Source organism: Phocoena phocoena, chromosome 2 (genome assembly GCF_963924675.1).
Source record: "Phocoena phocoena chromosome 2, mPhoPho1.1, whole genome shotgun sequence".
NCBI classification, from domain to species: Eukaryota; Metazoa; Chordata; class Mammalia; order Artiodactyla; family Phocoenidae; genus Phocoena; species Phocoena phocoena.
In genome coordinates this window covers 131,638,055-131,650,562 of record NC_089220.1, presented here as the reverse complement: position 1 = coordinate 131,650,562, position 12,508 = coordinate 131,638,055, and the positions used below count along the sequence as shown (strand labels likewise).

The 12,508-nt window shown below is 34.8% G+C and overlaps 1 protein-coding gene across 4 annotated transcripts in view; it reads left to right on the top strand.

The window, feature by feature from the left end:
* The window catches only part of MCTP2 (multiple C2 and transmembrane domain containing 2), a 190,845-nt gene that overhangs the window by 95,273 nt on the left and 83,064 nt on the right, over positions 1–12,508 (top strand). For all 4 annotated transcript variants that reach the window (XM_065872663.1, XM_065872662.1, XM_065872661.1 and 1 more), the window contains exons 14-15: positions 9,788–9,889; positions 12,028–12,102. In XM_065872663.1, coding sequence (XP_065728735.1) covers positions 9,788–9,889; positions 12,028–12,102 — 177 coding nt within the window. The remainder of the gene's footprint in view (positions 1–9,787; positions 9,890–12,027; positions 12,103–12,508) is intronic.

Below are 12,508 nucleotides of genomic sequence, written 5' to 3'. Positions count from 1 at the left end.
TATAATATTTATTTTACTTTACATAAATGTTTATGGATGTATAACCAAATACAAAATTTAACAGGGCAAAATGGTGATTTTTGGACACAAACATTCAACTCTCTTCCTCATCTAATCCTGGTCCAACATGTTCATTGAAGTAAAGGAAGATAAGGCACATTTTTCTGTTGGCCTTGGAAACCAGCAAAGGGTGCCATGAATATGCTGGAATGATCATGAACCATAACTGGTGTAGAAGGTGGATGATATGTGGTTACGACAGGCCAAGGGAGAAAGAAGAATGACTAGTGGGATTCCTCTACTGTCCTATAACGGGAAGATAGAAAGTATAAATCTGAGCATATCCTGCATGATGGTAAACGCTGAATGGGTTAAACTTTTCTATTAAATGGAAAAACCTCTCATAATGAGTGAAAGAGTAAAATCTAAGTGCTTCTTCTAGATGAGACACCTCAAACATGGCAATACTAAAGTGGATGAACAAAAGTGTAACACATAAATGTAAATAAAAGGTAAGTGAGAAACATACAGAGGAGGCTATTTTATGAGTTACAAAATTAATTATCAATAAAGTTATAAAGACAGGAACTTTTACGTGAATGACTTCCCATGGAAATGTGTGTGTGCATATGTATATACACACAAATATATATAATATCTGAAACACCAGAAAAATTACAAAATTGGAATCGCAGAAAAATAACATATTATCTATCTAGCTTTTAAAAATTAAACAAAAAACAAAGCTTTGAAGTGATGTTTTAAAGTGCCAAGTCTTTGAAATTCCAAGTTCCATGAAGTGTATGCTAATAGCGAAAGTCCTTGCACATGATTCCACAGCTACTAAATTTCTGGTGATGAAACCCTGGAATCTCTTTTGTTTTTGTTTTTATTTTTTTAGCAAGTTCTCAGGTGAATTTTAAGCAAACTAAAATGGTGGTTCTTAGACTAGAGAATCAGCCGTAAGCTTTGTCCAACATATATATGGGTAGACACACACGTAAATACATAAAATATTCTGTTCACATACCTACTTAACTTGTTTAATTGTTGATTATGTTGTGGGTCCAGAACGCTTCAATAGATTTCAAAAAGGCAGAACCTGTACTGTGATCACAGCACAGAGAAATAAATAACAAAAATGAAACAAGTATCAAAACCCTTGGTAGAAAAAAAATCTCAGGTAGCTAATGTAGATACCAAAACTGCAACTATAAACTTCTTAGAAACTAACAATGAAATACAATATATAAAAACTATGGGTAAGGGCCAAAAGTATTATTCAGAGGAAATTTTTTTTTGGCTGCACCACAGGGCATGTAGGATCTTAGTTTCCTGACCAGGGATCGAACTTGTGCCCCCTGCAGTGGAAGCACAGTGTCTTAACCACTGGACCACCAGGGAAGTTACATGAATGGTTTTATAATTGAACAACAAGGTTGAAAATCAATTAAACATCTCAACAAAATGAACTAAAATAAAGAAAACTGAGAAAATTATAAAGAAATTTATGAAGATTAATAAAAGAGCAATTACATAGAAAGTATTTAAACAGTGTATTTGATAAATCCAAGTATTAGTTCCCCCCAAAACCAGTGATACAGGTAAGCCATTTACAAGGCTAATGAAAGAAAGGGAAAACATATGCTATTACGAATGAGTGAACAACAAGAAATATGGGGATTGCTATGAAGAACATAACTAAATTTTACTAAGTATGAGAGAAAACGTTAATAAATATAGAGACATACCTTGGGAAGACTTAGGTATTGTAAAGGTATAAAAATCTCCCCAAGTTAACTAAAAATATAATACAGTACCCCATTTGAAGAAATCAATGTATAAAAATATCAAGGAAATTATCTTTAAAAATATAATTAGAGGAACTTGAATATCAGGTATTAAATGCACTGTTTAGTGAAAATCATTAATGATGGAAATATCAGAAACAGTTATCAAATAACTCCACCCTCTTCTCCCTGCATACTCCCCTCCCCCGAATAAGAAAATAAAACATTTCAATCATTTAATGAACATGAGTTTTGAAACCTTAACTGCACAGGCAATTCTTAAATGTTATTGAAGTTTATTGAGAACATAAAAGAAAATGGAAAATGTGTGAATTCATTCCCTGAGACTAAAATAATTCTGATATTAAAAAAAACACATTTAAAAAAAGCAAATTATATACCTTTCATGGAACATCAGTAAGATTGAACACATTAGGAAATCTAACTGTGTAATTTATATTATTGAGTTAAGAAAAAAAAAAACACCTTGACAATCTCAATAGATGTAGAAGGTGTACTTGATAAAATTTAACATCCATTCTTGATTATGAAAAAATAGTCTAATAAATTAGTAAATGATGAGCAGTGCCTTAACATGATGAATGATATCTATCAGAAGTATCACAGACATTAAGACTTATTGCTGAAACGCTAGAGATAGTTATTCTAGTGTCTCATTTTTTTTTTTTTTTGGCCACACCTCATGGCATGTGGAACTTCCCCGACCAGGGGTGGAACCCATACCCTCTGCAGTGGAAGCCTGGAGTCTTAATCACTGGACCACCAGGGAAACTGCTCTAGTTCCACATTTTTAAAATGAAGATAACAGTAGTTTCTACTGCTAGGATTGTTGCAAGAATTTAATGAGCTTATATACTTATGAATTAACTATTAAAATGAAACCTTTTAGGTCAGATCCAGCCAATGCAAAAATGTAAGAGAAATAAATGATATTTGAATGAAGGAAACACGTTATTTGCAAGTACTAGCTGATAATATCTGTAAATATAAAGAAAATTAATAGACACTGTATTAGAGTAAAAAAAGGTCAGTTATGTATAAACAATATCAAAATTAAGAAAATGAAAACCAGTGCCCATACCCAATAGAAATCTTAAAAACCTAAAGAAAAACCTAAAAATAAAATCTGAAAAACCTAAAAAAAAAAAATCAAAGTGTATAACAGGAAACAAAAAAGCGCTATAATGCTTAACTATGTGAGGAATTTCTGAACTGTACTGAAGGACACGAAAAAAAGACTAATTGAGAAATTTAATATATGATAAACTTGAAGCATGAAGTCACTGAGAGGATAAACTAAGTGATCACTATATAAGTGATTCTGAGGTAAGTTGGTTGCTTATCCATCAGGGCAAAATGCGTCGGCATGTTACACCAAACACAGTAACTATTTCAAGGTGAATTAAAGGTCAAATGCTTGAAACAAAATAAATAAATAAATATTTATTTATAGTTCCATAAATAAAACTATTAAAATAATGGGAAGTGCTACATAAACGAACTGAAAAACAGGAATGATAAAGGAAGAAAGATTTAAGATGTCATGGTGAAAACAAAAATTTCCATAGAAGATTAAAAGACAAAGGATAGGTTAGTAAAAAATACTTGCAGCCTAAAACAAATAGATGTCAGCACTAATATAAAGTGTTTTTTTTGATCAATATGGAAAAGACAATTCAACCTAACAGAAAATTTAAATCAAGGAGGCAGAACTCTGTATAGCTAATAAGCATATGAATGGCTCATGCTTTATTCAACCACCATCGTGGTTGTTAAAAATGCAGAAGAGGGGGCTTCCCTGGTGGTGCAGTGCTTAAGAATCTGCCTGCCAATGCAGGGGACACAGGCTCGAGCCCTGGTCCGGGAAGATCCCACTTTCTGCAGAGCAACTAAGCCCGTGCGCCGCAACTACTGAGCCTGCGTGCTACATTCTGTGTGCCTAGAGCCCGGACACCACATTGAAGAGTAGCCCCGACTCGCTGCAACTAGAGAAAGCCCGCGAGCTGCAATGAAGACCCAATGCAGCCAAATAAATACATTTATTTATTTTTTTTAAAGTGCAGAAGAGGGAGCCAGATCACCTGGGTTGGCCCCCAGTCTTCTCCATTAACTGGCTATGTGACTTTTGACGCCTTACTTGACATTTCTGTTTCTGTTTCCTCCTCTATGAAATGAAAATTATCACAGTACCTGTGTTGGAGGTCTGTGGTGAGGATTTAAATGGTTTGGTAAATGTAAAAAGAGTACAGTAGCACACAGTAAGCACTTAAAATGTAAGCTCTTATCTTCATCACCCTTGTTTTAGTAGCTTAAGTTACCAAATTACTTTAAGCAGTCAGATTAAGAAATATAGTCAAGATTTTTCATGAGCAGTGATGATTAAGTGTAGTCAAAGGACTCTCTCAGATGCTTTTGGAGGGAGCATGACCTGCTACCAGCCTCCTATAAGGCACCTTGGATTAAAATTTAATAGACACATATCTCTGAGCATTTATATGCTAGATATCTATTTTAGAGAGGCAGCTGGGGCTTGGAGAGATACAGTAATTACCCATGGTCACACAGATGCTAAACGCCAGAAATGGGAATTAAAGTGAAGTCTGTCTGGTTTCACGGTCCTACCATGGCCCACTGTTAATAAACATACGACAGAAAATGTTCAGTTTCATTAGTTATATAAAAAAAGCACATATTAAAACAACCTGAGGCCATTTTATTCCTATGAAATTGCTGTATATTAAATAAAAATGCCTATGGTTGGCAACATTGGAAGGAAACGGACAGGCTCATTCACTGAGGCTAGGAGTATAAATTAATACAACGTTTTAGGAGAGCAAATTGGCAATACTTGCCGAAACGATAAACATAGGTGTACCATATGACTCAATAATTCCACCTCTAAGACTTTATTTTTAGGAATGCATCATGGAAGCACAAAGATATCTATGTGTAAAACCATCACAGTGTTTACAGTTGTTAAAAATTGGAAACAATCTTAGTTACAATGGAAGATTGGTTAAGCTAATTATAGAATATTCTTAAGATGAAGAGCCATTCTAAATTATGGAGAACCGATTTTTACGTTGGAGAATGTTTCCCATACTTTTTTTAAGTTTAAAACACGAGTGATTAAAAAGTACATAAATGAAAGTAAGACAGAAAAAATCATGTTATTTAATAAGCAATTTCTGTGTACTTGTCACTGTTCTTATTGCTTTTTGCTGATTATTTCACAACAACTGCTGAGATATGTATCCTATTTTTTTTTTTTTAATTCACACTTTACAGATTAGGAAACTGAAGAAGAGAGGAGTTATGTAACTTATCCAAAGTTACCCAGCCACTCTGAGGCAGAGCCAGAATTTAAACTCACTTCATCTGCCTCTAAGGAGTCCCAAACTTCATCCAATACACTATGATCCTATTTTCATAAGATAAATATTTATAAAAGTACATTAAAAATTAGAGATCTGTTTGTTAAAAAATGGAATATTGTAAAAGTTACATTTTTTTTTCCTTTTTTTAAGCTATTTTTGTAAATTGTACACCATTCTTACAATTAGTAAATATTACTTTGTAAAGACAGCTTCTATTTCAGGGAGAGGAGTTGATAATACATTTTGGGTACAGCAGGGTTTTCTGCCTTTACCAAAGTTCAGTGCTGGGTTTTGGATTCAGGCAATGGGTGGGTTGGATTGCCTTTGCACAGAGAAAGGTGAGTTGTATGTGGAGGGCTGGGGTGATGAGTTCCGTGCTGCCTCTACTGGCTGGTGGTTGACTGTGTCAGGGCAAACAGTGACCTTATGGGCTTTTCAATCTCTCGTGCTGTTTGTAACTCCTGCGGTGGTAAACAGGCGTGTTTCCAAGTGGGGATGTGAATAGAATCACTACCAAGTAAAGGATATTTACTTTTCTTCTTTCCTAGCCACATATCACATGTGAATATGTGTCTGTTCACATCACATTTTGTTGGAGTCACCTTGCATGTGCATTAGTGGGGATCACCTGCTGTATTGTTATGTCACATTATTTTCCCTTTTGCATGCAATGAAAAGCTTTTGATAGAATAACACTTGTTTACACCCAAACGTTCTCCATTTATTCACATGAAGGTCGAATTGGGGCCTGGGGAGGATCAATATGACTCTTCAGTTCGGATTTTGATGTTAAATGTGTATCTTTTCTCCTTAAAGCAACTGATGGTTTTATTCCTTCATATCGATTCTGATTAACTTTGCTGTTGAATCAGTTGATATATTGTCACATCAAAACTTTACAGTAAAGCATACTAATGAGAATTCTCTTTTTTTCTTGTTTCTTTTTAAATAATGAGAATTCTTTAAAAAGAGTTCCAGCTGAGAAAAATATTTTTTCTCTGTCCCACATACTAACCTTTGTTATATGCCAATTTAAAAAGTTTTGTTTTCTAATATAATGAATGTAGTATCTCTTTGACTCAAAAATTAGTTTTATCACCAAACTTTTTAAAAGTTCTTCATATTTACCATGCTTAAAGCTTGTGTAAGCAGATTTAAAATTCTTTTAGATAGAGAAAAATTGCATAGGTTAAAGATAACTTCAGGTCAGATTAAAATCTAAACCAGACTACCTTCTCTGTAACTTGTTCTCTGGCTCTGAAATCCTGAATCATTACTCAGAAACAGACTTCCTGTGCTCTTTCGTTCGCTGTCTGATGTAACCAAGAATTCACAGTTAGCATGGTTAGCTTTCTGATATATCATTTTGTTTCTGAAAATAATGTAAAGGAACATGGAAATGCCCATTTCCCTAATTATGGAAGTTTAATTGCTAATTAGGTTAAATCTTTATAACTGTCCTGCAGAGATGCCTTCCCCAAATTATTGCCTGATATCTGTACTCCTCACCTATGGAAAGGCAAGTATGTAAAGGTGTGTGATAAGTCAATTTGAAGAGTTTTCTTGTAACACTAAACTTAAGGACATTATCTATTATTTCATCCTTCTATTTGAGTGAAATGAAATCCTCCCCGATGTCAGCCCAGGAAGACTCTCCAGTTGAACTTCGAGATTTCCATTTGTCACAATTTGCCTTGGGTGATAGAGCTCTCAGAATTAAACTTAAGTCTTAATTTCTTAATTGAAGTGACTATCTCATACCTAAAGACAAAAGTATATATAGATTCTTTGCTCTAAGTTTTCTTTTAGCTGTGCTTTAGTTGTCCTATTTCATAGAGGTTTTAACATTCTAAAATGCTAGAAATAATTTTCAGAGTTAAGTATAAACAAATATAGTTCTTGACTGGAAATATATATGTTTAGCTTTCATTTATTATATAAATACTGTCATGTAGGAGTTTGGCAAGTTGGGGTGTTACCGAACTTTTTATCCTGTATTCATGTGTTTGAAGTTCAATTATATAAACACCATGGAAAATGAAAATATTTAACAAATAGTTTCTTTGGTTACTATCTCAGTGTTTAATTATAACACTAAATATTCAGATGCATTGATCTGTTCTTAACCCAAGCATATCCCAAATACAAAGTAGTGTATTTCCTCTGTCTCTCAGTTTATCTTTTCCCAAAAGATATTCCTTATAGAGGACAGACTGAAAAAGTGGAATCAACCGAATATTCATAAATAGAAGGGTTCCTAAATTGTGGTTTATTCAGATTTTGAATTTTACATAGCAGTTTAAAGAAATGAGGCTGATCTGTATACTAATACACATTACCAAATACTATTGATACATACAGAATGAAATTACAAAATATATACAGTTTGAAACACAAAAAATGTAAGATACTTTCTTCAAGGATATATTTATGAATATAAATTCTCAATAAAAATTTAGAAAGGGTACGTGCCAAATCCCTATCTAATTTCCTTCTCAGGGAAAGAATTGTGGTTATTTATGGACATTCAAAGGGACTTTTTTATTTCCTATAATTTTTCAATCTCTTTACAAATTTTTAAACTTACAATTTGTATATTTTAAAATAATATATGAAAGTGCCAAACATGAGTAGCCTTAATTATATCTCTAGCTTTAAAAACTTCTTTAATGTCCTAGGTGGATTCTGTGCTTTGCTGACACAATTCTAGGACATTGAGAAAGAGGAAACGATCATTTAGCCAAAAAAACTTCTTTGACTATAAAATATTTCTTTTTATACTGATACCTCTTGTTCTTCTGTTGCCCTTCCTAACCCTTAAGAAATCATGGAAATTTTAAGATAACAGTACAATGATTCTGGGTTGAGGCAAAACTAAACTGGACCAAAGTCAGCTTGGCAAATTGTCATATGCTGTTTTTGTATTTATTTCTTTCAACTTTAACACCCACAATTTATTAAGTGAGACAGTGGATAAAAGAGGAAGCTCAGAATCCTGTTTGGATACCGTTTAGGAAGGAAGCCAGGTCTTCATGGGGTACCCCCTTCCTCTTAGCCACTGGCCAGGAAAACCATCTTTCTGTTTAAAACCTATTCAATTTGAGAGAGGTGGGGTGACTTTGGGAAGGAAGGTGACCTCTCCCTTGTAAAGTGGAATGGCTCTGTTTCTCCCCCGTGACTTATTCAACTCATCTCCACCACTGTTTATAAGAACACTTGTGCTGGATTCTTGTAGTGACAGCAATAGTCATTTAAAATATGGCTCAGATTTCATGCCCTCAAATTTCCTATGTTATTTCAGATGTTTGATCATTACAATCCCAAATGGAGCTTTTGGTCAGCTCAAGTTTTGCTCTGCCCTGTTGGAGTTAACAGATATGCTTCGAATAAGCCAGAAGTTTAAAAATGCATATACTACCACTCTGTATAATATAAGCATTGCTGCTATCAAATCTGAAAAGAAGATGCCATAATGGGAGCCAAGTCATTTCCAAAATGATACAGGGGATTTTTTCTTAGATGCCTCACACACTGGGGTCCACAGGTAGATTGGTATGTGGCATTGATGTGACATGCTTGGCTGAGAGATGCTATCAGAAGAACTTGTTTATTTTGTAGGTTTATCAGCACATTGTTCTTTTGAAATGTTTTTGTATTTTGACCTCAACTTTAGCTGTGCTGGTTTATTTAATTTGCATTGCACCTTGGCTGTGAATCACTGGTCATTTTTAGAAAACTCATTCCTTTATTCATTTCCTTAAAATATTTCATAGTATTTGTATAAAATAATATTTGTATAAAATAATATTTTATAAGGCAATATTTTACAAGGCAATGTTTTATAAAATATTGTATAAAATATTTTATAATATTTTTATAAAATAAAATACCATATTATAAATAAATAAAACATCTTATTTTATAACCTTTTTATTTTGGAATAATTCTAGGTTTACAGAAAATTTGCAAAGTGATACAGAGTTTCCATCTATCCTCACCTAGTTTCCTCTAATGTTAACATCTTACATTGCCATGATGCATTTATCAAAACTAAAAAAAAAAAACTGACATTGTACATTACTGTTAACTAAACTCTGGTCTTTATTTGGATTTCACCAGTTTTTCCACTAATGTCCTTTTTCTGTTCCAGGATCCAACCCAGGGTACCACATTGCATTTTATCATCTAATCTTAGTCTTCTGACTGTGGCAGTTTCCAAGTTTTTCCTTTTTCCCATGACCTTGGCAATCTTGAGTAGTACTTGCCAGAAATTTTGTAGAATATTCATCATTTTTTAACAAATTAAAATGTTTAACCTCTGGGATTTTTGAATGAAGACCCTGGTAGGCTTAGTAATCATTTGTACCACTAATTTTCCTCTCGTATATCAGTTTCAGCCTGGTGATTGTTACTTTATCTTCTTATCAGTTATAGCAGCACTCTAGAATTAAAAGTTGATTTATGATTTAATATTTACATAGTTTTAATATTTGCTTAATATTGGCTTCATCTGTGTATACGTTCTGCATTTTCAATGTTGTCAGCTCGTTCAGTTTAAATCCCGTAGAAAGTCTGTATTTTATCTATTGTTTATGACAGATTCGAGATGGACAGACAAACTGTTACGTGTTGAAGAATAAAGATTTAGAACAAGCTTTTAAAGGAGTTATTTACTTGGAGATGGACCTCATATATAATCCGGTAGGTCTAACTGGACATATGTCCCAGCTTCTCTCTATGGAAAGTAAAAGGTGGCCAGCCTGGAGAGATTCAAATCAATGTAAAATGTTTCAGAATTTTTGCAGCTACAAAGAAAATAGTGTTTTAAAACTGAGCCAAGAAAAATCAGTGCTGGACAGTCTGGTATTAATCCTGGTGGACCAGTAGAATTGATGGTGTGTAATTCTCAATAAATGTCAAGGGAAAAAAAAATAAGAGAAAAATTAGGTTCTTAGCTATATTACCTTTAATCTTCTTCCAAGGCAACAGTTGGCTGTTGGACAGAGATATCGTCAAGCCTCTGACATGTTATTTAATTATTATAGTAGATGTCCTGCTATCCAACACTATCAAGGCAGGTAGTTACTCAATTGAAAACTACAGTTAAAGGAGGATTTTTTTAATGTATCTTAAACTATTAGTTTAATACAAATAAAATACATAAATATACATTCACTTGCCAATTTTTAGGTGTGGGCCTAAAACCTTTTTTTAAATAGCATGGACATATTATTTTTAGTTCTACAGCATATTCCTTGCATAAATACACCCGTAACATCTATGATTTCTAATTTCAGTTTCTTGAAAGTAGAGATATTTTTTAAAAAACACTCACAGAACAATCTGAATGTGGAATTCCTCCTGATTATTTTTCCATAAAATCATCACCTCAATAGCAGTATCTTTTTAGTCACTGACCTTTCTCAAGGCTTTCTAGAGCAACATCGATTTCAAGTCTTTTGATCTGTATTTCAATAATTTATATAATTAATATAGAATTATAGTAACGGGTAAAATGGGCATAAATAGGTTTGCGAATTAGCACAGTTGGTTCTAGATGGGCATACTATTCAAGTGCCAGGAGCAGAAATCCCTAGGCGTGCGCAGACATGGCTTACTTACCTGTGAGCATTCCTTGTCATAGTATCAGCAGTAAGTTCTAGAAAGGGAAGGGAGAGCACAGGTTAATCCAGTTAGTGGGGTAAATGAATGTAGCATAATGGCGCTTTTACAATAATTAGAAGAATGGCTGCCATTTATTGGCCATCTATGATGGGCCAGGCTCTGATACTATTTCATTTCATCCCCGCAATAAGCCTGGTCCCTAGCTGTCATGAATGCCATCTTATGATGAGCAAATGGAATTAAACAGGGGAGCTGATTTGCTGAAATGAGTGAGCCGGATCCAGATCCAGATCTTTCTGACTTTTCAATTATCCCAATGCTGCATTGCTGATTGTTTACTATCTTTAAGAGATTATTCATAAAATCAATGGCAGGGAAGTTTTATATTTTATTCCTGGGAATGTTAGAACTCTGGGCACAGCCTCCGGTATGGGGTCTGTTGTCACTTCCTCTTTTTCCCCATTTCTTACCCTTTCCCTTCAAGGAGATCATATGTGTGTGTTGCACACAGATCACCCTTCATCTCCTCTTTTCTTCTGGCAGGTACTTGTATATAGACCATGCACACAGGTAAAACTTGAGTTTTAGGGGGAAAAACAGCCTTAAATTAAAAACTGTTAAGTAATGTTCTAGTTGTCCATCTGATGTAGAGGAGAAGGACTTGAATTTTGTTCTTTGAGGTTTTCCTCAGTTTAGTGATTTGGATAAACCATGAAATCTCTCTGACCCTCAGTTTATTCCCTAAAAGCTGGGCTAAAATGACTCATTTACTTATTTTTCTGGATCATTGAGAGGAAATGAGATTCTCTTTGGAAAAGATATTATTATAAGTCGGAAACTGATTTTCACATGCAAGGTATTACTGGCAAAGAGTAGTTCAAAACTTTGATGTGAAAGGAAGTTTTACTTTTTTAGAGACGTTGGTTTGAGGACTTCATGAGCCCCATCTCTGCAGTGGTTTAAAATATCTCTTTGATTTGCAACGTGGAAACAACACTCTGGAATCTCCAGTCTGACCTACCCGAGTGATGCTCATGAAATGAGACTCCGGAGACCCATGCAGAGCTCCGGGTACCCACCATGTCTCTGCCACCCCCCAAACCCCTAACCCCACGCCCTTAGGGTCAGAAGGCTCAGAGCTTCTCAGTCATTAGAAAAAGAAGAGAGTGAAGTCCACCTCAATGCTGCCCCTTTTAACACTGGTGTCTTTCTAGATCAAAGCAAGTATTCGGACCTTTACTCCCAGAGAAAAGCGCTTTGTTGAAGATAGCCGCAAGCTGTCCAAAAAGGTAGGTCAGTGCAGTAAACTGGCTTGTTGGTACAGTCAGCACCCAGCACCCGGAGTACTTACTGGTCATGACTTGGTTGCATCTCGCCCTCCTTCTCTGTTTTCCTCTCTCCCTCCTCCCTCTCCCCGCTTGTCTCCCCATCTCTCCACTCCTTCCTCTATCTCTCCGTCTCTCCCTAGACAAGGACTTCAGTTGGGCTCAGTAAGAAGGGAAAGACTCAGAACATAGCTATTGGATGCTGCAGAGGGTGTCAGCCCTCCATTCATCCCCTGAACCATTTTGTAAACAAAAATTCTGAGCATCAAGCCATAAACCTTCTCTTGAACTTACTTGCCCCTCCTACCCTCCTTTAATCACAGCCATTTTAGTCTCTATCTTTCAACATTTCAGGGAGGCATTCTGCCAG